The 26,350-nt window shown below is 37.0% G+C and overlaps 1 protein-coding gene across 2 annotated transcripts in view; it reads right to left on the bottom strand.

Moving 5' to 3' along the window:
• Positions 1 to 26,350, bottom strand: part of LOC150088616 (uncharacterized) — a 345,392-nt gene that overhangs the window by 87,955 nt on the left and 231,087 nt on the right. For both annotated transcript variants that reach the window (XM_090369593.1, XM_090369592.1), the window contains exon 13: positions 15,797 to 15,869. In XM_090369593.1, coding sequence (XP_090225719.1) covers positions 15,797 to 15,869 — 73 coding nt within the window. The remainder of the gene's footprint in view (positions 1 to 15,796; positions 15,870 to 26,350) is intronic.

Below are 26,350 nucleotides of genomic sequence, written 5' to 3'. Positions count from 1 at the left end.
GCAAACAGTTCTTTACTTATGTGAACTCTAGAAGGAAAAGGATGAATCAGATTGGGCCACTTAACATAGATGGGTTGACTATTGATGATTATGCTCAGGCAGCTGATAAACTGAATGAGTATTTTGCATCGACATTCATACATGAGGGGAATTCAAGGAGGGGAATGCCAGAAGTTTATCACACTCTATCAGGGAGCTAAGTGATTTTGTAATCATCATTATCATCATCAGCCATTTTCAATCCACTGCAGGATGAAGGCCTCCCAGCAACTATCCAGTTCCTTCTGTTTTGTGCAATGGTCATCCATTTACTACCCAAGAACTCGTGAATTTCATCTGTCCATTTCCGTTGTTGTATTCCAGGTTTTCTTCTAGCTCCTCTAGGGTACCATTGTATTATTTTTTTAGTCCATCTGTCATCATGTCTTCGAGCTATGTTCTGCTCAAGACCATTTTAGTTCTTTAGTTTTGATAAGAATGTCCTCGAGCTTGCTGCCTAATCCATGTGTTTCTCTTCTTATCTAACAGTCTGATCACAATTTAATTCGTTCCATTCTTCACTGTGTAGTTCTCATCTTCTCTTCCATTCTTTTCGGAGTGCCCAAGTTTCACTTCCATAAGTCATGGTGGGGAGTATACCTTGGTTCATTATTTTATGTTTCAAACAAATTGGGATATTGCTCCTCAGTATGTGACTATATTTCCTGAATGCTATCTATCCAAAATTTATTCTTCTCTTGACTTCCAGCCATTTATCATTATTACAGCTAATGACTTGTCCCAGATAACTATATAAATCCATCTTTTCAATTACTTCTCCTTCATTGTTTCTATGGCATACTTGTTCATTATTACTTTTGTTTTAGCCATATTAATCTTTAGTCCAAAATCCTTACTAAACTTGCATAACTGATTAAGATTTTCCTTTAATTCTTTGGGATCATGGCTTATGATCACAATATCATCTGCAATTTGTAAATGGTTTAGATACTCTCCATTCACATTAGACTGGTTGCAGAAAGGAGTCAATCTTCTGAAAGCTTCCCCAAGGGCAGCAGCAAACAACTTCGGAGATATTGTGTCTCCTTGTCGAACTCCTTTCTCAATTTTAAATATGCTACTGTCTTTGTCTAGTCTAATAAAGGAGGTAGCGTTTTTATATATTTTCTTAAAAATCATAATATATGGGATATCTATGCCTTGCCTTTCCAGTGCCTGAAACATTGGCTTATGCTGTATGGAGTCAAACACCTTTCCATAATCCACAAATGCCAGGCATAATGGTGTTTTATATTAATTTGCTTTCTCCATTAGCTGTGATATTACACGAAGGTGATCCATAGTTGAGAATCCTGTCCTAAAGCCAGCTTGCTCTTTTGGCTGATTCTCAAGAATTCTTTCTAATCTGTTAGTAATGACCCTTGTGAACAACTTGTAGATGTGGAATAACAAGCTAATTGGTCTATAATTTCCAATTTCTGATTTATCTCCTTTCTTATGCAGCATAACTATGATTGCATTATTCCACTCCTTAGGTGTCACACCTTTTCTAATGCACTTTGTGAAGAGTCTTGCCAGTCTCTGTGTCATGTCTCTTCCTCCCAATTTTAACAACTCTACAGTAACTTCATCTTCCCCTGGGGCTTTCTGATTCTTCATTTTCTTAAATGCATGTTCTACCTCATCAGGAAAGATATCAGGTATGTCGTATGTGTTACATCGTCCCCACTGTGGCATCATTCCCTTGCTCCTTGTATAATTCTCTATAGTAGTCTTCTGTGATTTGAATTATGCCTTCTCTGTTATTTATAAGTACACCATCGCTATTCTTCAGTTTTAGTATCATTTGTCTTTCTGTATTACTGCTCATGGTTACTGATTTAAGGCCTTTGTTTTCCCCTTAATGCTTGTTCTACTTTTCTTGTGTTATATCTTCTTAGGTCCTCTCTGAGTCTCTTTCTAATGGCTTTGCATAACTCAGTATAGTCAATTTTATCCTTGTCAGTGTTTATCTTGCTCTTTATTTTGTTGCCTTCGATTCATCATGACAAGTGTTTCTTGACTAATTTTTTCTCCTTTGGAATTCTTTTACTGATAGGTTTCTTGGGCTTTATCACTTTCAGAAGGTTGTAGTATTCCTCGTCGATATCTTGGTCCTGAACAGTCTACAGAAGCTCAAATTTGTTATTGAGTTCCAGTACATACTGCTTTTTCTCCTCTTCCGTTATCTCAAGAACTTCATATTATTTACTCGAGTCAGTTTCGTACTTTATTTTCTTACATCTATATCAAGTGTGCATCTTACCATTCTGTGATCACTTCCAACATTTAAGTTGACAGGACAGTAACATCATTCACAATATATCTTCTGTTAGTGAGGATGAAGTCAATTTCATTAGGTGCTAATCAATTCGGGCTCTTCCATGACCCCTTTCTGTTCACCCTTTTCTTGAAAAAAGTGTTCATTACTGACATTCCTTGAAATTCTGCAAATTCCATGTCTTTCACCTCTCTCATTTATTTCACCAATTCCAAAATTTCCTACAGTTCCCCTTTCTGCACTGTTTTGTTTCTTTCCAACCTTAGCATTGAAGTCCCCCATAATGATAGCGTAGTGCAGTGGTTTTGAACCAGGGTGCCATGTAATTTGGGTTTAAGTTACTTAACTTATTCTTTTTAAAATCTATATGTTTATTTCATTGTAAAAAGGTGTACAGTATCTTTTTAATTTTATGGTGATTTATATTGATGTTTACTTGGTACCTCTATATAAAGAATAAAATTATTATATACTCTATATTATGAAATGTAACGAAATCTAATTATGACATGTAATTTTTATAATTATATTATTGTGATAACTGCTCTTTGTAAATTATCTTCGCTATCTTGAATAATTATTTGATCATCTGCAAATAACAGTGTATTAATCCTATTCTTTGTATTTAAATACAGTAAACCCCCATTATATGCAGTATCTGTATTAGCGGTCGTTGATTTAATATAAAATGAAACCTAAAAAAAATGTGAATTTTAAAATGCCGTGAACATTTTCCACCATAAAAAAAACATTGGCATGGCTAAAATCATCTTTCCCGGTCAAAACAGTGTTCGGGGGGGGGGACAAAATCACGAGTGCGGATGTTCCCCACTAATCCTTGTTCAATATGTGTTATGCGCTTGCCATGGAAGGTTTCATCGTTTGCTTTTAATTTATATGCTTATAAATTGATATGCTTACAAAAGTGAAAAATCTACTGTTTTGCAGTGTAAAACAGACTTTTTCGAGTGTGTTAACGGAAGAAAGTGACTTTACTGTGGACAAGTTCTTTCTAACCCTTACAAAAATATGGCTACGAATAACAAGGGAATTATGAAAGGATCAAAGAAGGTGATGACATTAGCGAGTAAAAGTGAGTTACTAGACAAAACTTCTAATGGTGAAAGTGTCTCCTCAGTGACAAAACATAAAATCAATGAGTCAACGGTACGATCAATCAAGAAATCGGAAGAAAAAATCTTCTGTAGTGTCCGTGAAAACACGCTAATTGATTCAAAAATTTGCTCTAACTCGTGATGTTAAATTAGAAAAAATGGAAAAATCTTTAAATCTGTGGATAGAAGACTGAATTCAAAATAAAATTCTGTTAAGTTCACTTATTATTCATGAAAAGGCAAAACACCTTTATCAAGACTTTAGTGAAACTGGTGATAGCATTGGCGGGATAAATTTTTTAGCTAGCAAAGGCGCTGGTTTGAAAGATTTGTTTGAAATTTCTAATAAATATTACATTTAATATTAAATTGTTTCTTATTTTCATTTCGATGCGTTATGCTTGTATTTCACTATGTACATAGTCATATTATGAAGGTACATATAATACATACATAGACAAACTATTTTTTCTTATATATTTCATACTTTGGAACGGAACCCCTTTATTACTATGGGGGGCATAACTCAGTATTCGCATTTTCGGTATTCGCGGCATTTCTCAGGAACGTAACCCCCGCAAATAGCGGGGGTTTACTGTATATACCTGTATTAATTTCTTCTTTCCATTTACATATCATATCCTCGATATATATGTTAAACAATGTTGGTGACAAGCTACATCCCTGCCTAACTCCTTGATTTATTATACTTTCTTCTGTTAATTTATTACCTGTATCTATTACTATTTTTGTTCCTTGATATAAACTCTGTATTATTATTGTAAGATGCTTTGGGTATCCTTTATTATTCAATATGTCCCATAGTTTTCAATTGTTTGCTCGATCAAATGCTTTTTCATAATCTATAAATGCTAAATGCGTTTCTAAATTAAACTATTTTCGTTTTCTATTATTTGTTTTAATATAAATATATTATCTGTACATGATCTTCCTTTTCTGAATCCTGCTTATTCTTCTATTAATATTTCATCAGAGATAATTTTAATTCTATTATTTATTATTTTGCTATACAATGTATATACTGTATTTAGTATACTAATCCCTCTATAATTCTTTGTATCATTTCTACTTCCTTTTTTAAATATTGAAATAATTTTTGCTATCTTCCATTTTTTGGTATTTTATATTGTTCCCAACATTTATTAAATAAATTTAGTATCCCATCTTTTAAAAAACTTCCTCCATACTTGATCAGTTCTGCATTTATACCATCATTCCTACTGCTTTCCTATTTTTTGTAGCTTTCAATGCCTTTTCCAATTCTTCCTTCATTATCGGATCTATGTCGCTAACTGGGTCTAACTGTATCTCTTCTATTTGATATGTTGGGTCTTTCCACAATTCTTCATAATGTTTTTTCCATTGTTCTTCCTTTATTATATTTATTCTTGAAGTATCTTTCTCTGTACTATTCAAGTGTTTCATCATTTTATATGCCAAATTTTGTCTTCCACGAACATCATGTTCTATTGTGCTTATAAATCTGCCCCATGACTCTGCTTTAGCTTTCCTTATTATATCTTTAGTTTTATTGCATTCTTGTTTATATATTTCTTCATTCTCACTTGTCCTGTTTTGTATATATTTAAGATATTTATCTTGTACTGCTTTAGCTATTTCTTCATTCCATATCTTTATTCCCCTCTTCTTATAGTTTTTCCTGAATTGTCTTAGTGTCTCTTTTGCTATCTTTTGAATTATATTTCGTATATTATTTCATTCTTCTTCTATTTGTTCTCTCTCCAATATTTTACTTATTTCGTCTTTAATCCTTTTTTCATATAAATTTTGTATACTTTCTTCTTGAAGTAGATATCTATTTTATAACCCAACTACTCCTTCCCCTGTTCAATAGCTATTCTCTTCTTCCATTTAGCCCATAACTCTATTTTTGAAGCCACTAAAAAATGATATGAATTAATATCATATCCTCTAAACACCCTAGTAACTCGACATTGTTTTGCTAATTTTTGATTTACTATTACAGTCTATTATTGATTGTGTACCTCTTGCCGACCATGTATATTTATGTGGTGTCTCCGTAGCCAGGTGGGAAGGAGCAGCAGTGCGTACCACACGCTTCTTGATTAGACCGGGGTTCGAGCCCGTCACCACCAAATATGGAGGATGCGGAAAGGTCAAGGAATGACCACCGCATATTCCGGAGCAATATGGCCTTAGTTGCTAATGCTCCTAAAAACCAAACAACAACAAACAACAACAACAATGTATATTTATGTATATCATGTTTTCTAAAAAATGTATTTGTTATCTTTAAATTATTAAATGTTGCAAAATCTCTTAATTTATATCCATTTCCATTTATTTTATTTTCTCCATAACATCCCATAATATTTTTTATTGGCTTATTTCCTACCCGAGCATTATAATCTCCCAAAATAACTAAATGGTCCTTTTTTACATTATCTAGTTCTTTTTGCAACTCTAAATAAAATTTCTGTTTCTTCCTCCTTTCCTCTGCAGAAATGAAATTTACAAAGAGCAGTATTTAAATTAAACCAAATAACAGAAGAATATAAAGTTAAAATATCAACAATGAAAACTAGAACAATGGCTTTTAAGGGGCAAAATACGGTGAGAACAAAAATAGTTATAGACAATAAAATACTAGAACAAGTAAAACATTTTAAATATCTAGGATGTGATATAACATATGTCGAAGAAGATATGAACCAGAAATTGGCAAAATTTCAAAATACATATGGAACAATAAAAAGAACTCTGGCTAAGAAAACAAGGAAAGAAACACAATTGAAATTTTACAAAGTAATGGCAATACCAACACTTCTTTATGGTTCTGAAACATGGATACTGAAACAAAGAGACATTAATAGAATACAAGCTGCAGAAATGAAATTTTTAAGATATGTTAGAGGATGTACAAAATTAGATAAAATACCAAACATAAATATTAGAAAGGAATTAAAGATTTACTCAATTAATGAAAAAAATTATAGAATATAGACAAAGATGGAAAGAACATGTAGAAAGAATGGAAGATAACAGATTCCCTAAATTAGCTTACACATATAGAGCAAAAGGAAAAGGAGACAGAGGAAGACTGAAGAAAAGATGGGCAGACCTCTTCGAGATCGGAACAGGCAGATCGCCTAATCCGTGAAGGAAGATAAGATAAGTGATAACTATCATATAACATATATAGTCAGGTGCTAAACATTATTCAGTGACATACGCTTATTTGTTTATTTCAGGATTAAAGTTTGGGCAAACAGCGTATACAGAAAATTATTCTGGTGAGTATGGGCTTGGCACACCCAGGTCCTGAGCTGGATATCATCATTCATCTCTTTCTTGGTGATTCCCTTCTACTCTCTCTCTCTCTCTCTCTCTCTCTCTCTCTCTCTCTCTCTCTCTCTCTCTCTGAGAATTTTTTTTTTCTGGCTGGTGCAGCATAAGCCTCAGGCTTCCTTCATCATATGGCTAATAATAATAATAATAATAATATGTATTTTTTACTATTATATATATACATACATACACACTGTGCTGCCACTTTATTAGGTACACCTACCTAGTAGAGTGTTGAGCCTCATTTAGCCTTCAAAACAGCCTGAATTCGTCTAGGCATGGATTGAACAAGTGAAAACATTGTGCAGGAATGGAGTACTATGCAGACTTGAGTGTGTCACGCAGTTCCTTGGGATTCGACGGAGGTGTAGGCCTGCAGTGAACAGCCCTTTCCAGCTCACCCCAAAGATGTTCAATAGGATTGAGATCCATGGACTGAGCGGGCCGCTGCAGCAAAGAAAAGTCATTGTCTTGTCATGTTCCTGGAACCATTCCATAGTGATTTGGGCTTTGTGCACCGTGCATTATCCTGCTGGAAATAATCATATGACCGAGGATAAACTGTCAACATGAATGGATGTACTTGGTCAGCAACGATGTGGCATTCAGACATGAATCTATAGGTATCAATGGACCCAACGTGTGCCAAGAAAACATTCCCCACACCATAACACTGCCCCCACCACGTTGCAAAGTAGTTGTCAGACACAACTGGTCCATGGATTCATGTTGTTTTCGCCAAATTCTGAGCCTTCCATCAACATGATCCACTAGGAACTTCAACTCGTCAGACCAAGCAACTGTTTTCCAATCCTCGATAGTCCAGTGCTGGTGTTGCTGTGCTCTCTTGTTCTTCATTGATAACAAAGGTACATGATGTGACCGTCGGCTGTTGTAGCCCATTCATGACAAAGTGCGACTAGTGGCCCGATATTTTGTTCTACGCACCAAGGTTGTTTTTTGACGTGATGTACGACATTGTAGCTCGTCTGTTTTTTTGCACAATTCTAGCCATCCTCCTCTGACCTCTCTCATCAACAAGCAATTTTCTTCCACAGTAATGCCGCTGAGAGGAAGTTTTCTGCTCGTTGCACTATTCTCAATACACCCTTGAAACTGTGGAGTGTGAAAAGTTCAAGAGAACTGCCGTTTCAGAGATACTTTGTCCAGCACGTCTTGCACCTTCTACCATGCCCCGTTCGAATTCTGTTAGATCACTCCTTTTCCCCATTCTTGCTACAGTTTGTACACTTAACTGATATTAGAAAGGTTGTACTGCTGCATTTATATCCACAACTGTGGTCATATGACTTGCAATGGTGTAGGACAGACCATTTGTGTGCACAGCAGTGGTGTACCTAATAAAGTGGCATCTCAGTGTGTACACACGCACAGCGAATCGGATCTAACAGGTAGAAAATTGAGTAGGGGTGCAGCAAAACAAAATAAATTACTTAGGGGTGCCGTTATTAAAAAAAGGTTGAAACCACTGGTGTAATGGGTTTTCTGCTCATCTAAAAGACACTCAATTTCGGTGTACATTTCTTCAACCTCTTCATCATCATGGCTCGATGTTGGTGCATAAACCATTATAACCTTCAGCTTGTACCTCTTAGAAATCCTGAGGAGCACTCTTGACATCCTTGGTGATGTGCTTTTGAATTCCAAAATGCTGTTTTTTTTTATATCTTTATGGATCAGAAAGCCAACCCCACCTTCACCCCTTTCATTGATGTACAGCACATATCCACCTGATAAACTTATAAGTGATTAATTTCTTTGTTGTTCAGCCAAACCGATGATATTCCAATTCACATTTTCTAATTCCTTTTCCAGCTCTAATATCCTATCTTCACCTATGAGCAATCTTGCATTGTAACAGGCCAAGTTCAGTTTTTGTGCATGGCAGCCTGGTCAAACCCAGAGATTCTTAGTGCCCTCTGCTTACACTCTGATCCTCTCGCTACTGCAAGAGGGAGAGAGAAAGCTGCTAGGGACTAAGGGCCATTTGTTTTGTCGTGCTGTCATGTGCTGGAGGGTTTGGTCTTTTCCTCTTCACGCTGATCACGTATCTTGAAGAGAACCACTTTACACATTCATTGCCAGCTAAGTAACGTAACAGGGCTTACCATCGAGAAGGTGTACATGAGTGGATTTTAGGGAGGCCGGCCAACCAGACTTCTCCTAAATCTTCTGAAATAGAAAGATATTGGGTCCATCAGTGTTTTAGACTGAGTGTCTGATAACACACAGAATGCCTGTTCCCCTCTAAGCCCCAATTTTGTAATAACTGAGAGCAAAGTGTAGGAGAAATTGTTGAAATTAAACATAAGGAAGGCACCTGGGTTGGACGGCATCTGTCAAGCTATATTAAAGGAGATAGCGAAGGAAGTAAGCAAACCCCTAGCATTAATTATGAGAGCTTCCTTGGACTCAGGGGAGGTCCCCATGGACTGGAGGTGTGCAAACAGATCACCAATTCACAAAGGGGGTTCAAAAGGTGACACAAGTAACTATAGACTTGTTAGTTAACTTGTGTTTCCAGGAAAATAATGGAGTCACTGGTTAAGGAAGCATTGCAGGATCATTTAGACAAGACTGCAGTAATAGTTAAGACACAGCATGGGTTTCTTAAAAGGAGATCTTGTCTGACCAATTTCATTGGATACTATGATGTGGTTACAAAGTAACTTGATGCAAAAAATAATTTTGATGTCATATACTTGGATTTCATTTTTGTTATTTGTTGTTATTTGGTTTTTAGGAGCATTAGCAACTAAGGCCATATTGCTCTGGGGATATGCGGTGGTCATGGGCTCGAACACCAGTCTAATCAAAAAGTGTGTGCTATGCACTGCTGCTCCTGCCCACCTGGCTATGGAGGTTCCACTTGGATTTTCAGGAAAGCTTTTGATACTATTGCACATGGAAGACTGTTGTACAAATTGGAGCGGTATAGCATTAAGGGTAATTTGCTACAATGGATAAAGGGATGGTTGAGTCAGAGATGACAGAGAGTGATAATCAATGGACACTGCTCTTCGTGAACGAATGTTATTAGTGGAGTTCCCCAGAGTCTGTTGCTGGGAGCATTGTTGTTTTGTGCATTCATCAATGTTATTGATGAAGGTATATCAGGCTTAATTGTCCAAGTTTGCAGATGGTTGGCAGGGATGTTAACAACAGTAAAGACAGTATGCTACTCCAACTGGATCTGGATAAGTTGGGAAAATGGGCTGAGAAGTGGCAACTGAAGTTTAACATTGACAAATGCAAAGTACTGCCTATGGGTAGCAATAACCCAAGAGAAACGTACCAACTGTGTAGTACTGTGTACACTCAGGGAAGTGGAAAGTGAAAAAGACCTGTGGGTAATTGTGCAGTCAAATATGAAGTTTGCTGAGCAGTACAGATGGGTTGCCAGGGCAGGTCATGGAGTCTTGTCAATGATATATAGGAATTTTGCTAGTAGGGACAAGGAGGTGATTATCCAGTTGTACAAGACAATGGTTAGCCCATGAATTGCATAAAGGTATGGATGCCTCATTTTAGGAAGGATACAGAGTTGCTTGAATGTGTACAGAGAAGGGCAACAAGACTGGTGAGGGGAACAAAGGAGTCCTCTTACCAATAAAGGCTTAAGTTCTACAAATTGCAGCAGCAGGAGACTAGGCACTTGCAAGGTGATCTGTTTGAGGTGTATAACAGCAAAGACAAAACAAAGAAAAACAGCAAAGAGTTCTTTACTTATGTAAACTCTAGAAGGAAGGGGATGAATCAGATTGGTCCACTTGATATCGATGGGTCAACTGTTGATGATCCTGCTCAGGTAGCTAACAAACTAAATGAATATTTTGCATCGACATTCACACATGAGGAGTTATTCAGCGAGGGGAATGCCTGAGGTGTATTCAACTCTGGCAGTAAGATAGAGAATCTTGTAATAACTGAGAGTAAAGTGGAGGAGAAATTGTTGAAGGTAAACACAAGAAAGGTACCTGGGGGTGGATGGGATCTATCCAGTTATATTAAAGGAGGCAGCAAAGGAAGTAAGCAAACCCTTAACCATAATTATGAGAGCTTCCTTGGACTCAGGGGAGGTACCCATGGACTGGAGATGTGCAAATATGACCTCAATTCACAAAGGAGGATCAAAGGCTGACACAAGTAATTATAGACCTGTGAGTTTAACTTCTGTTCCCCGAAAATTAATGGAGGCACTGGTTAAAGAAGCACTGCAGGATCCTCTAGACAAGACTTCAGTTATAGATCGGACACAGCATGGTTTTGTTAAGGCTAAGTCTTGCCTGACCAATTTGATTGGATACTATGATGCAGTCACAAAAGAACTGGATGCAGGGAATAACTTTGATATTATATACTTGGATCTTAGAAAGGCTTTTGATACTGTTGCACATGGAAGACTGCTGCACAAATTGGAGCAGTGTGGCATTGGAGGCAAATTGCTGCTATGGATAAAGAGTTGGTTGAGGGGGAGAAGACAGAGTGGTAACCAATGGACACTGCTCATCGTGGACTAATGTTATTAGTGGAGTCCCTCAGGGTTCAGTATTGAGTCCATTATTGTTTTCTGTATTTATAAATGATATTGATGATGGTATATCAAGCTTAATGTCCAAGTTTCAGACGATACGAAGGTTGGCAGGGTTGTCAAGGACACTACTGACACTATGCTGCTGCAACAGGATCTGGAAAGGTTGAGCAGATGGGCTGAGAGGTGGCAAATGAAGTTTAACATTGACAAATGTAAAGTACTACATATGGGAAACAGCATCCCCAGAGCAACATATCAACTCTGTGGTACTACACTGACAGTGGTGGAGAATGAAAGGGACCTGGGGGTGGTTGTGCAGGCAGATATGAAGTTCTCTGAGCAATGCAGATGGGCTGCAAGAGTAGGTCATGATGTATTGTCAATGATATATAGGAATTTTTCTAGCAGGGATAAGGAGGTGATTATTCCCTTGTATAAGGCAATGGTCAGGCCACACCTAGAGTACTGTATACAGGTCTGGAGGCCTCATTTCAAGAAGGATGTAGAGCTGCTGGAACGAGTACAGAGAAGGGCATCAAGATTAGTGAATGGAACAAAGGGCTGCTCTTACGAAGAAAGGCTGAAATTTTGCAAATTACAGTGTCTGGAGACTAGGCACCAGCGAGGTGATCTGATAGAGGTGTATAAAGCCTTGAATGGTTTGAGCATGCTCAATTCTGATGGGATTCTTTCTCTTGCTCAGAATAATCACTTGAGAGGGCATAAATTCAAATTGAGGAAAGATAGATGTGCGGAAATTTGCCTTTAGCCAGCGGGTAGTTGGTTGGTGGAACAGACTTCCATCCCTTGTTGTGGAAGTTGATAGCCTAAATAAATTTAAGGCTACGCACTGCTGCTCCTTCCCACCTGGCTACGGAGGCGCCTTATCCATAGCAGCAATTTGCATCCAATGCCACACTGCTCCAATTTGTGCAGCAGTCCTCTATGTGGAACAGTATCAAAAGCCTTTCTAAGATCCAAATATATGATATCAAAGTTATTCCCCTGTATCCAGTTGCTTTGTGACCACATCATAATATCCAGTCAAATTAGTCAGGCAAGACTTTCCCTTAACAAAACTATGCTGTGTCCGAGCTATAACTGAAGTCTTGTCTAGATGATCCTGCAGTGCTTTTTTAACCAGTGCCTCCATTAATTTTCCTGGAACAGAAGTTAAACAGAAGTATTAGCATTAGCATTAGTAGAGGCATTTGATGCAAGAAAGCAAGCTTATGCAGCATCAGCCAAAAAAAAAAAAAAAAACCCACTTCCACTTCACCCCTCTGTTCATTCAAAATACCTGTCCAGCTGAGCCTTAAACTTATTTAGGCTATCAACCTCCACCACAAGGGATGGAAGTCTGTTCCACCAACCAACCACCCGCTGGCTAAAGGCAAATTTCCGCACGTCTATCCTACATCTGTCTTTCCTCAATTTGAATTTATGCCCTCTCAGGTGATTTTTCTGAGCTAGAGGAAGAATCCTATCAGCATTGAGCATGCTTAAACCATTCAAGGCTTTATACACCTCTATCAGATCACCTCGCTGGTGCCTAGTCTCCAGACACTGTAATTTGCAAAACTTAAGCCTTTCTTCATAAAGTTGCATATCTCCAGTCCATGGAGACTTCTCCTGACTCTAAGGATGTTCTCATAATTATGGCTAAGGGTTTTCTTACTTCCTTTGCCTTTAATATAACTGGATAGATCCATCCACTCCGGGTGCCTTTTTTATGTTTATCTTCAACAATTTCTCTTCCACTTTCCTCTCAGTTATTACAAAATCATCTAGCTCACTGCAAGAGGTTACTTCACCTCTGGCATTTCCCTCCCTGAATAACTCCTCATGTGTGAATGTAGATGCAAAATATTCATTTAGTTTGATAGCCACCTGAGCAGGATCATCAACAGCTGAACCATCAATATCCAGTGGACCAATCTGATTCATCCCTTTCCTTCTAGAGTTTACATAGGTAAAGAACTCTTTGCAGTTTTTCTTTGCATCCTCTGCCAAAGATTTCTCATAATCTGCCTTTGCCTTCCTAATCTCCTTTGTAATTTGGTTACAGACCAGCTTATATCTATCTTAGACTTCCATGTCACTCATTAATTTATATGCATTATATGCATTTTTCTTCTCTGCCATATGTCTCATTAGTTCATTTGACATCCATTTAGGCCTAAATCTTAAACAATATTTCTTAGTTGGTATGTAAAGCCAAGTAGGCTCCAAGATAAATTCTTTGAATGTTTCCCATTTTGAATTTGCTGTTGGTAACATCAGTTGGTCCCACCGTATAGAATTTAAATACTGTCTCAGACCATCGTAGTCGCCTTTATGAAAGCAAAGGCCCTTCCCTTTACCCCTGATGGTAGCTACCTCTTTGATTAAATCCCACTTCAGCACACTGTGCTCACTGCCACCTAGTGGTTCCTTTATCTGCAGAATTCATAATGCATGAAGAATTACTACTGATAATCAGATCAAGAGTATTACTCCCTCTAGTTGCCTCCCAAACATGCTGATGTAGAAAACAATCATCAAATAAATCCACAAAAGTCTTGCTAGTGTGTGAGTGGCCAACTGACAAATTCCAGTCAATATTAGGGAAATTAAAATTTCCCCATTATAAGACTATGATTTACTGGCCCACTATTTCCCTGTACAGTTTCTTATTATACTCAAAGTCATTTGTCCTATAACACACTCCTACTCTCAATTTTGATCTCCCAATGCTTATATTACACCAAACTGACTCGACACTGCACTGTCCAGCGATGTCGACTGGCTTCACTTCCTTGGATTTTATGTGTTTCTTAACTAATAGCATAACCCCTCCTCCCTTCCTATGCTGTCTATCCTTCCTGTACACATTGTACTCCTCAAATTCCAGTTCTGCATTCCTTATAGCTGTGTGACACCATGTTTCTGATATCCCAACAATATCTGCCTTTGATGTTTTGAGCAATACCTCAAATTCATCAAATTTATTTACCAAACTCCTAGCATTGGTGTATGCATACATGCACCTGTTCCTATTCTTAGTTACCCTAACACAACCCATCCTAACAACCTGGAAGGTCTCAAATACACAGTTACTAAGGATAACTGAAGGTCTGCCCATCTACCGCAGAATTTGACAGTCAATAAGAAAATTAAATTTGAAATGGAGATTATTTATAAAATGTTAGTTTGTAAAAATATATAAATTACGTGACACTGATATCTAGTTTTTTGTTTTATCTTTCAACCATATAACTGAGTTCTCTACAGCAGTACAATGAAAACTGTCAAATCATGCAGTCGCGCTGCATACTGGCATGTTTTAAAGAATTTCATGCAATAGAAGATTCTACTGACCATGCATTACAGGAGGTCCCATATATAGAGAAGAGACCCATCTTTTCTCTTAAGATGTGGGGGACCTCTGATTTTGTATTATGCTACTGGCCATGACAATGTGGATTGTATATTCTCCTAGATTGCACAGCCAAATCTTTGTGAGATGGGTTTCTAAACTGTGTCCACGAAACTCACACCTCAACCTTACAATGACTACTGACATACTAGTTAGTAGTCATTGGGATGATGTTTTTTCTTATTTTGGCAATACACTGTTCTGCTTTTATGTTGCATTTAACATTTATAGAAATGCATTGTCTCATTACTATTCTCTTCTGGAAACTGTACAGTAATCTCTGCTCTGTTAAAGAAAATGTGACATCTGCATAATAATAGAATTTAAAATTTAAGTTAATAACAACACTTCCCTCCAAGTAAATAATGGACAAATTATTACTTAGAATTATTATTTCTAAGTAATAATTAAAAAAAGTTTTAATTAACTAAAACATTTTGTACAACTATGAAAACATTTCAAACTTGCATTGGGATTCATTGGCAAGTCTAGAAATTTTGAGAAACATTTTATTTCATTCCACAGCTTGAAGCAAGCACTGTTAAATTAATTCAGTAACATAAATTTTATAATTAATTTCCATGTATGCCTTTCACACAAGAAATAGAAGTAAAAAAAAAATAATAATAATAATGCTTATAAGAATGTTTAAGTAGATCAAATTTTGAGAAACATTTTATTTCATTCCACAGCTTGAAGCAAGCACTGTTAAATTAATTCAGTAACATAAATTTTATAATTAATTCCCATGTATGCCTTTCACACAAGAAATAGAAGTAAAAAAAAAATAATAATAATAATGCTTATAAGAATGTTTAAAAAGTAGATCAAGGTGTTTGAAGGAAGGAAAAGATTATCAAGTATTTTCTTTGATTTAAATAAATTAAACCAGATTACCATTAAATAAAGCTTTAAGTTAAACCATTATTCATACCTTAATTGTGTTATAAAATCAATTAAATTTTGTAAAGATTATGTTGATTCTTTTAGACCACTTTATTTCTTACTTTTTTTTTTTTCAGAGTGAAAAGACTTACCTCCATTCATATAATTTCCTAAGCTCAAAATGATGCCAAACACTTGCTGTACACCTTCACTGGACATAAGAAACTAGATGTGAAAATAAAAAAAAAATAAAAAAATTCTATATAGTAATTATTAATGAAAACTATACAAAATCAGGTAGCATTAGTAGTAAGTGATTTAAAGGAAGCAAGCTTAAACAACATCAGCCAGTTAAGAATTATAAATAAATGTGTAACATAAAAAGTGAAACAGAGGAAAAAACACTTTACTGATTAAAAAAAAAAATTTTTTTTTAACCCTCCCTACATCATTCTTCAGTAAAACCGCGAAGAGGTATTCTTTTCATGTAATTTCTGATTAAAATTTTATTAATTTTTTTAAATCAGTAAAGTGTTTTTTCCTCTTCAGTTTCACTTTTTCTGTTGCACATTTGCTTATACATCTTAAGTGGCTCATAAAATTCAGATACACACATTAATGGACAACCAAGATGCAATAGTTTTGTTTTGTACTTTGAATCACAGTGCATGTGCAACAAAATTTAAACCTGACAGCACAAACCTCAGCTAGCTTCCATATTATAAATATTTATCCATATCGTTAAATATTGAAAATGGTTTAACAGTGTGAAAGCTAAAGATCACATCAAACAATAATTTGAGTATCCTGCATAGTTTATCCCAATACCATGTCTTTGTATATAAGGGGCTGAAAGGTTGGAGAAACTCCAAGAAAATTGAATTGAGAGTTATGTTAGATACAGTTAGAGCCTGCAGATGGACCTACAGTCCACCTACAGGCTCTGTAGATGAATGACATTAAATTTACATGATGGTACTGTTGGAAGACAAAATCCATTCTATTTTGCAGTGTAAGCAGGATTGATACCTCTCACCAAGTTTAATGGCTAACAAATGTATGATGCTACCTTTTTGGTCAACACCAGGTTGTGTACTTTATTTCTTCTGGAGTAAGATTACTAGCAATTGATGTGTATGTTTGTTGAAAACAGTCTTACAAGTGTGGCTGGAAGAGAATGTGTTCTTTTAATGGCTGATAAATATGTGGTGCCAACACAGAGATCAACCAAACCAATCTTCACAGTTAAGTAATGCATTACCTAACTGTGAAGATCAGCAGAGGATCAGCCACGTTAGACCAGTGGAATAGCAACCTACACCATTTTCCTTACGCCAGTGGACTTTCACTGTGATCACATAAAAATCTCAATTCATACCAAGCTCCCACTAAATCTAAAGGGTCTCCAATAACATATTGTTACAGCACCACTGATGAAGGCACAAATTATGCATGGTATATGTGTCCAGAATTGTACTGTAGCTGGAAGTGTCCATGTAATATATATCTAATTAATGCTTATTCTTATTATGCTGCTTAAAATCTGCATGTCTTGCAATTTTCCATATGCAGAACATTAGCATTAGTTGGGGGCATATGATGCAAGAAAGCTTATACAGCATGAGCCAAAAAACACTTCCCATTTCACCCATCTGGTCACTACAAATGTTTGCCTAGTTCGGCCTTAAATTTATTTAAGCTATCAACTTCCACAACAACAGATGAAAGTCTGTTCCAGCAATCAACTACTTGCTGGCTAAAGGCAAACTTTCGCACATCTATTCTACAACTACCTTTCCTCAATTTGAATCTATGTCCCTTCAGATTCTTAATCTGAGAAAGCGGAAGTATCCCATCAGCATTGAGCCTGTTCAAACCATTCAATGCCTTATACAGCTCAATCAGATCACCTCACAGGTACCTAGTCTCCAGATGCTGCAACTTGCAGGACTTAAGACTTTCTTCATAAGCACACCCCTTGGTTCCTCTCACCAATCTTGTTGCCCTTCTCTGTACTCGTTCTAGCAACTGTAGATCCTTCCTAAAATGAGGCCTCCAGACCTGTACACAGTACTCAAGGTGTGGCCAGACCACTGCCTTATACAAAGGGATAATCACCTCCTTGTCTCTGCTAGCAAAATTCCTAAATATCATTGACAAAACTCCATGACCTGCTCGGGCAGCCCATCTGCACTGCTCAGAGAACTTCATATCTGACTGCACAATTACCCCCAAGCCTTTTTCATTCTCCACCTCCCTGAGTGTAGTACCATACAGTTCGTACGTGTCTCTTCGGTTACTGCTACCCATATGGAGTACTTTGCATTTGTCAATGTTAAAGTTCAGTTGACACTTCTCAGCCTATCTGCCTAACTTTTCTAGATCTTGTTGCAGTAGCATACTGTCTTTACTGTCATTAACAACCCCGCCAACCTTTGCATTATCTGCAAACTTGGACATTAAGCCTGATATATCTTCATTGATATTATTGATAAATACACAAAACAACAATGGGCCAAGCACCAAACCCTGGGGGACTCCACTAATAACACTAGTCCATTTATTACTACTCTCTGCCGTATTCCACTCAACCATCCCTTTATCCATTGCAGTAACTTGCCCTTAATGCCATACCGCTCCAATTTGTACAGCAGTCTTCCATATGCAACAGTATCAAAAGCTTTCCTGAAATCCAAGTATATGATATCAAAATTATTTTTTTGCATCCAGTTCCTTTGTGACCACATCGCAGTATCCAATCAAACTGGTCAGACAAGACTTCCCCTTAACAAACCCATGCTTTGTCTGAGCTATTACTGCTGTCTTGTCTAGGTGATCCTGTATCACCTTTTAACCAGTGACTCCATTATTTTCCCCGGAACAGAAGTTAAACTAACAGGTCTGTAGTTATTTTTCTCACCTTTTGAACCCACTTTGTGAATTTCTGATACATTTGCATATCTCCAGTCCATGGAGACCTCTCCTGACTCTAAGAATGTTCTCATAATTATGACTAAGGGTTTGTTTACTTCCTTTGCTGCCTCCTTCATAACTGGATAGATTCCATCTGCCCAAGGTGCCTTCTTTATGTTTAACTTAAACAATTTCTCCTCCACCTTGCTCTCAGTTATTAAAAATCACTTAGCTCCCTGTTAGAGTTTGATAAACTTCTAGCATTCCCCACCTTGAATAACTTCTCGTGTGCGAATGTAGATCTGAAATACTCATTCAGTTTATCAGCTACTTGAGCAGGATCATCAATAGTCGAACCATCTATGTTAAGTGAACCAATCTGATTCATCCCCTTTCTTCTAGAGTTTACATAAGTAAAGAACTCTTTGCTGTTTTTCTTTGTGTCCTCTACCAAAGATTTCTCATAATCTGCCTTTGCCTGCCTAACCTCCTTTGTGACTTGATTACAGACTAGCTTATATCTGCCATAGGCTTCTGTGTCACCTGATAATTTATATGCATCCCATGCACCTTTCTTCTCTGCCATATGTCTCATTAGTTCATCTGACATCCATTTAGGCCTAAATCTTGAACAATATTTCTTAGTTAGTATGAAAAGTCTAGTAGCTTCCAAGATTATTTCTTTGAATGCTTCCCATTTTGAATTTATTGTTTGTAACATCATCAGTTGGTCCCACTGTATAGAATTTAAATACTGTCTGAGACCACTGTAGTCACCTTTACAAAAACCCTTCCCTTTACCCTTGATGGTAATTACATCTTTAAGTAAATCCCACATCAGTAGACTGTGATCACTGTCACCTAGTGGTTCCTTTATCTGCACATTCCTAATGCATGAATAATCACTGCTGATAATCAGATTAAGGGTATCACTCCCTCTGGTTGCCCCTCGATCATGTTGCTGTAGAAAACAATTCTCCAATAAGTCCACAAAAGTCTTGCTAGCATGCAAGTGACCAATCCACAAGTTCCAGTCAATATCTGGAAAGTTAAAATCCACAAATTACAAGACAGTCCGATTTATTGGGCCATTCTATTTCTCTGTAGAACTGTTCATTGTACTCATCAGAGTCATTAGGCTTATAACATACTCCAACTCTCATTTTCCCTTTCCCAGTGTTTATGTTACACCAAACAGACTCAACATTGCATTCTCCACCAACATCAATTGGATGCACTTCCTTAGATTTTATGCATTTCTTAGCTAACAGCATAACCCCTCCTCCCTTCCTACCCTATCTGTCCTTTCTTTACACATTGTACTCCTCAAATTCCAATTCTGCACTGCTTATATCTGTGTGACACCATGTCTCTGATATCCCAATATCTGCCTTTGATGTCTTGACCAGAACTTCAAATTCATCAATTTTATTTACTATACTTCTAGCATTAGTGTACATGCACTTGTTCTTACTCTTAGTTACCCTAACACAGCCCATGTATTTACTTGTTGCATGATGACTCCGAGCAGCTCTTGAAGTCCCCAGCATCTTGCTCTCTAGGCTGCTGCTCCTGTTAATCTTTTAGTCTGCGAATCCCTCCAATCTAGCATTTTTCCGACACATCAAACACTGCCTCAATAGCATCAGCAAATATTCTTGTGCCCTTTCTATTTAAACATATCCCATCCCTGTAAAAGCAGTCTCTCCTGTTAGCAAGCACAGACCACACTGAAAAAAAAAAAAAAAAAAAATTCTACCCCATGAGCCTTGCACAATCTCTCTCTCCAGAGCTGAATTGATTGACAAGGCTCTCATCATACTCCCTCCTATCGTGTCTGGGCAGAATTGCAGACACTTTTAAACTTAACCCTAACCCGCAACTCCTTCCCAGCATTGACCTGTACTTGCTAAGTACATTTGCAGATCTCTTACTCTCAAGGTCATCGGAGCCAACGTGCACAAGAATATCACCTTTTGTGCCCTTAAAAGATGATATCTGCCCTACAACGTCATCAACCTTTGCCCCTGGCAGACATACCCTGGTCCTGTTGCACCTATCTTTTTTTGCATAATATATTCCCCTGCATAATATATTCCCCATCTCCCTGACAAGAGAGTCACCGACAATAACTAGTTCCTGTGGGACCAGTGCATTCTGCCTTGGAGATTGCCGCTGTACTGCCTGATGCACAGGAGTGAGCTCTGGTATTGAGTTGGGCAGTTGAAAGCTTGATGGGCCCCTTATATTAATTTCTTCGAGGGCGTTTACCCTACACCTCAAACTCTCATAGACGCCCATCAGAATGCCGAGTTGCTGTCTAATAATACCATAATACCGCCTAATAACATAATCTGTTAATAAAGAGATGAATGAAAAATGTACAACTTTGTGATGGAAATTCTGTTAATTTCCATAATGATGGGGATATCTCCTTAATTTGTCTTAAAAATAACAAAGTTACTGCAATTGCAACATTCAGTTGCCTGCTATGGGTTTCTATGCTCATAGGCACAGCTACCAACTTTTGACTTTCAAAATGACAAGAGGAAAAGAGGTGTTGGGCCAAAACAGGTAAGAAAAAAAAAAAAAAAAAACAACATTTTTTGCAAAGCAGGAGTGTTTCCCAAAAAACAGGAGGAAAATTAGATTTTCAGAAAAAGCACTAATGAGATTTTTTTTTTTTTTTAAATCCACACTACACAAGGAATTAACTGTCACTGGAAAAATACACATTTTATTTTCAAACAAATAGGATTTGTTTACTAGTATAATATGCTTTTAAACATTAGCTTACCTAACATTTTTCTCTCTGTAGATTTCTGTTTGGATATTCTATTAGATATCACCTAAATTTTATAGCCTCATGAAAGATACTGCTGCAAACTGTACCCGCTTCAGAAATGTTAAGTCAAAGTTTTGTTAATAACAATGGCACTGTTGTTCAGACTTGGCTGTCAAAAGCATTTTTTCATGTGCTTCACCAGAAGAACTGAATTTTTTTTTTTTTCCTGGTTAAATATTCTCTCACACTCAGCACTGCTACAAGGAATTGTTTAAATGCCAAGAGTGACTTGTGATTATTTGTTACATTTCAAGCTACCATGTGCTCTTGTCAGTCCCAACCAAGGACCACTGTAGATCAGTTCTTTTTCATAATAGCATCTAGTTCTTAAGTAAAACTGACAGAAGTGATGTCAGTTTCACTTAATCACTTAAGACATCTTTTGCTTCATCTGTTTCTTTAACAACTTTAATGATGTGGATAAATCTTTATAAGTAGTACTGGAAACTTTTCCACAAAAAATTTCAAATTAAAAATGATGTACTGTCAACTGATGAAATTTGTGCTACCTCAGCATTTATAAGAACATAATTTTTCAATGGGAACTTTTGCACCATGTAGTCACTTGCAGCCATAAAGTACTTCCTCACAGAACAAAAGAACATTTTTTTCTGTTCTGTTTCCTGCTTTAGACTCTCCATGACCTTGGCAGCAGAAATGCCTATGGCTAAGTCAAAATCATCTATCTGCTTTGGTCTGCTATGGTAATCAATTTTCAAAATGGAAGTGGAAGATTTTAAAACAGTTCATAAAATAAATGTGCACATGACATTCTTCAACATACCTAGGAGTGCGGACCCCAGAAAATGGATAAAGTACATTGGATTGAAGATCTATGTTCAGATTTTCAAACTGGCATAACATTTAAAGGAAACAAGCAAACTGTTTTATTCAAGCTGAATTATATCTACCATAGGCATTTGTATCGCCTGATAATTTATATGCATCCCATGCACTTTTCTTCTCTACCACATGTCTCATTAGTTCATCTGACATCCATTTAGCCTTGAACATACCTTCTTCATTGGTATGAAAAGCCTAGTAGCTGCTTTGATTACTTCCTTGAATACCTTCCATTTAGAATTTGCTGTTAGTAACATCATCAGTTGGTCCCACTGCACACAATTTAAAAACTGTCTGAGACCACTGTAGTCATCCTTACGAAAGCAAAAGCTTTTCACTTTATATTTGACAGTAATTATGTCTTTAATTAAATTCCACATTAGTACACTATTTGCTGCCATCCAGTGGGTCTTTTATCTGCAGATCCTTAATGCATGAAGAATCACTGCTGATAACCAGATGAAGAGTATTGCTTCCTCTTGTGCATCTCCAACATGCTGCTGTAGAAAACAGGTAGATGGAAGGGCATCTGATAACGAAGAAAAGCTGAATTTTTCCACTTTTTAAGAAATCCACACAAAATTTTGCTAGTCTGTGGGTGACCATCCCACAAATTCCAGTCAACATCTGGAAAGTTAAAATCCCACATTATGAGACATTCTGATTTATCGGCCCACTATTTCTTTGTATAGCTGTTTCATCACAGTCATTAGATATATGAACACACTCCTACTCTCAATTTTGTTTTCCCAGTGCTTATATCATACTAAACACTCGAAACTGCATTCGTCACCCATGTCAACTAAATGCACTGCCTTAGATTTAATATGCTTTTTAACTAAGGGCATAACCCCTCCAACTATCCTATCCTGTCTGTCCTTCCTGTACACGTGGCCCCAGGTGCCAAGCGATTTATTAGTGATTAAGCGATTCCCAGCGATATATAGAAGCCGAGGAGTTACAGGAGTGAAGAGAATTAATATCCGAAGGGATGGAAATATAATTCCAACAAGAACCCTTATCATAACATTTAATACTCCAAAACCTCCAACAACTTTCAAAGCAGGATATCTGAACTGCCAAGTACGGCAATACATACCAAATCCACTTCATTGTTACAAATGTCAGAAATTTGGACATTCGCAAATGGCATGCAGAAACTCAGCAACCTGTGCAAAATGTGATTCTAAAGAGAATGAGACTACAGTTTGCTCTGCCAACATCTTGAAATGTACAAACTGTAAAGGGGAACACCCAGCCTACTCAAAAACATGTGATAAATGGAAACAAGAGAAACTAATTCAGAAATACAAAACAGAACACAACACAACGTACCAAGAAGCAAGGAGAATAATACAGCCACAGCTTACAAACAAGCCAACATATGCACAAGCAGTAATCCAATATAAATTAGTAGAAGTTCAAACCGAAATTTCCATGCTGCCAAAAGAATCATCTAATGAATTGAAGGCACAGAAACAGGAGAAAACAGTGAATACCTCAATTTCTCTTCACACAGAACAGATATCCACAAATCAGCATCACAATGAAAACCGACCTAAACTTATAAACACCAAAGAAACCGAACAGATGGAAATAGAAAAAATAAACACAACCGAAGAACTAGTATTAGAAATTTTCACAGAAGAAGATATGGACATGGACCGGCCAAACTATCCTAAAAAAGATAAGACAAAGCATAAGAATGCTCCATTTCGGAAGCAATCCGGAAGCCCTAGAAAACCAAATAATGGATCAGTTCATCCAGTGGAATTGTAGAGGACTACGAGCCAATTACGACGATGTCCAGTATCTAATAACACAACATATGCCAATATGCTTTTGTCTACAAGAGACATACCTTAGACAACAAGACACCCTTTCAGTGAAAAATTATAGAATGTATAGGAAAGACAGATTAAGAGAAAGGTCAACACATGGAGGAGTAGCCATCTTAGTACATAACCACATCCCAACCGAACACATTCCTTTAAACAGCAATAAAGAAGCGATAGCGGTAAGAATAACACTGAGATTTAGGGTAACCTAAATCTCAGTGCAGTGGTGAGCTATAGTGGGCTTGCATGGGCTCACGAGAGCCCATTATTTTTTTTTTTTAAATTTGCGAGCCCATTGTTGAGATGATCATTTATTTTACAAATGAAATCCTAAATTCACAATTATTGAGTATCCAGAGCTGAAACTACAGTGAGGCGACCAGGGCCCCATTCCCGGCATTTTAATGGCGCAATCGATCGGTTATGTATTTCATAATTGCTTCATTTTTGATTTAATTACAGTTGGACCTCTGTTTAAGCAACTTCTTTATACCGAATTTTTTAAAATTCCTCTTGGTAATTACATTTAAAATACAGTAGTTTCCGCAGAACGAAAATTATTTCCATGTAACGAACATATTAGGAGAGACAACTTTGTATGCATTGTTCTCACCTCTGGCTTTTAGGTAATTAGAAAGCACGAATTAAGGGTGAAAGGATTACCGTTCCACAACGTTAGTGGTGTTTGTAAAACTTATGCAGCCACATTCCGAGAAGTTGCACTCGTCAATCTGCTTTCCATAGCCAGTCAGAGAATTAAGATTCCAGACATGGATAATAGCCTCTGGTCAACCTGTTTTTTTTTTTGTTTTTTTTTTGATTTGGTAGTTGTTGGCGCATCGGCTTCTGTGGCCATAATGCACCTCCCAAGGTTTTTGCAGTACTTTGATCCAAGCCCGAGGCGGGAATCGAACCCGCGACCTTTGGGTTGCCAGGCAGGTACTTTACCCACTCGGCTAGCCCGGTCGGCGGTCAACCTGTGTTGTGGTTCCCCTTTACTCCGACAAACGGGCGTATGTTTTTCGGAGAAGTGAGTGATCCATGCCTTCCACTAAATTTCTCCTATCTATGTTTACATGTTCACAGTAGCTGAATATCTGAGTGATTCCGATATTTTGCACAGTATTCAAAGAACTAGTGACAGTACCAACGTGGGGGGGGGATGAGGAAACTAAGATATTATATAAACTTTAAGAAGATGAAACTTTGTTGAGCCTTTTACTGTGTAGAAAATGTTCTAAAATATAATGGCAAACAGGCAATAATTTAAAAAAAAAAAAAAAAACTGTATTACCAATCTCCAAAAAACTAGCGCGAATTAAGGATGATTGCTAAAGAACTTGATGTGGAAACTACAAAGATCGGTCGTGTGTTCGGGCTACAAAGAGCAGCTTATAGCTTGCGAATGGTAATTGCAGGTTAAGGGAATTATCCTGCATTGTGCAAACAGTTTGGATCAGATGCCGCCATAACCCAGTGGTCAGGCACGCAAGTGCATAAGTACACATGCCTTGAGTGACTCGGGTTCAAGCACCCTAACTGCTGAATACGGTGCTGTTTCTTGTATTCTCTCTACCTTGTGAACTCCTGATGGTATTGGTCGCCCTGGAGTATAAACAGGAAATTTATTTTTATTTGGGATTGTTAAAGCGACTTTTAAATCTGGAATTTCTTAACCATTTAGCACTAATGATCGACATCCTGCAGGAGCTCTCTTTACATTTCAGAAGCTTTACAGATTCACTATGGCAAAAGCAGATAAATTAATTATTCGAACTGTCAATGCTATTGCTAATTTGAAAAATTCTGAAAGAAAATATGAAGCTAAAATTGAGAGCATGTTGAAGTGGAAAGAATTTGAAGGAATCAAAATCGAAAGTAAGAACAGTAAAATTACCTTGTGACAAGTTATTAAATGCATTGTTTTATCCTTAAAGGATAAGTTATTAATGCAACAGGGTGATTTAAAATTAAATAAAGAATATAATCATACCAGTGAAAGAAATTTTAAACATATTCTACGGGAAATCATGGAATTTGAAAGAACTTTCGTCTCGGTGGCAAGACTGAAAATTGAATAAGAAATTTGTTTTTTGATAAAATATGAAATAAAAACTAATGATTTCAGTGATTTTGTCGAAGACAGTTTATCTTTAAAATCGAGTGAAATTCCCTTTACAATTAAGAAAGCCAGAAATATCTTTGAAACCATTGCGATTAGCAGTGCTGAACGAGCTTTCAGCATAATGAATAATATCGTGTGAACG

The sequence above is a fragment of the Mastigoproctus giganteus genome, chromosome 3 (genome assembly GCF_048544385.1).
Source record: "Mastigoproctus giganteus isolate SK-2022 chromosome 3, ASM4854438v1, whole genome shotgun sequence".
Classification (NCBI taxonomy): Eukaryota; Metazoa; Arthropoda; class Arachnida; order Uropygi; family Thelyphonidae; genus Mastigoproctus; species Mastigoproctus giganteus.
This window is presented reverse-complemented; position numbering and strand designations above follow the sequence as displayed.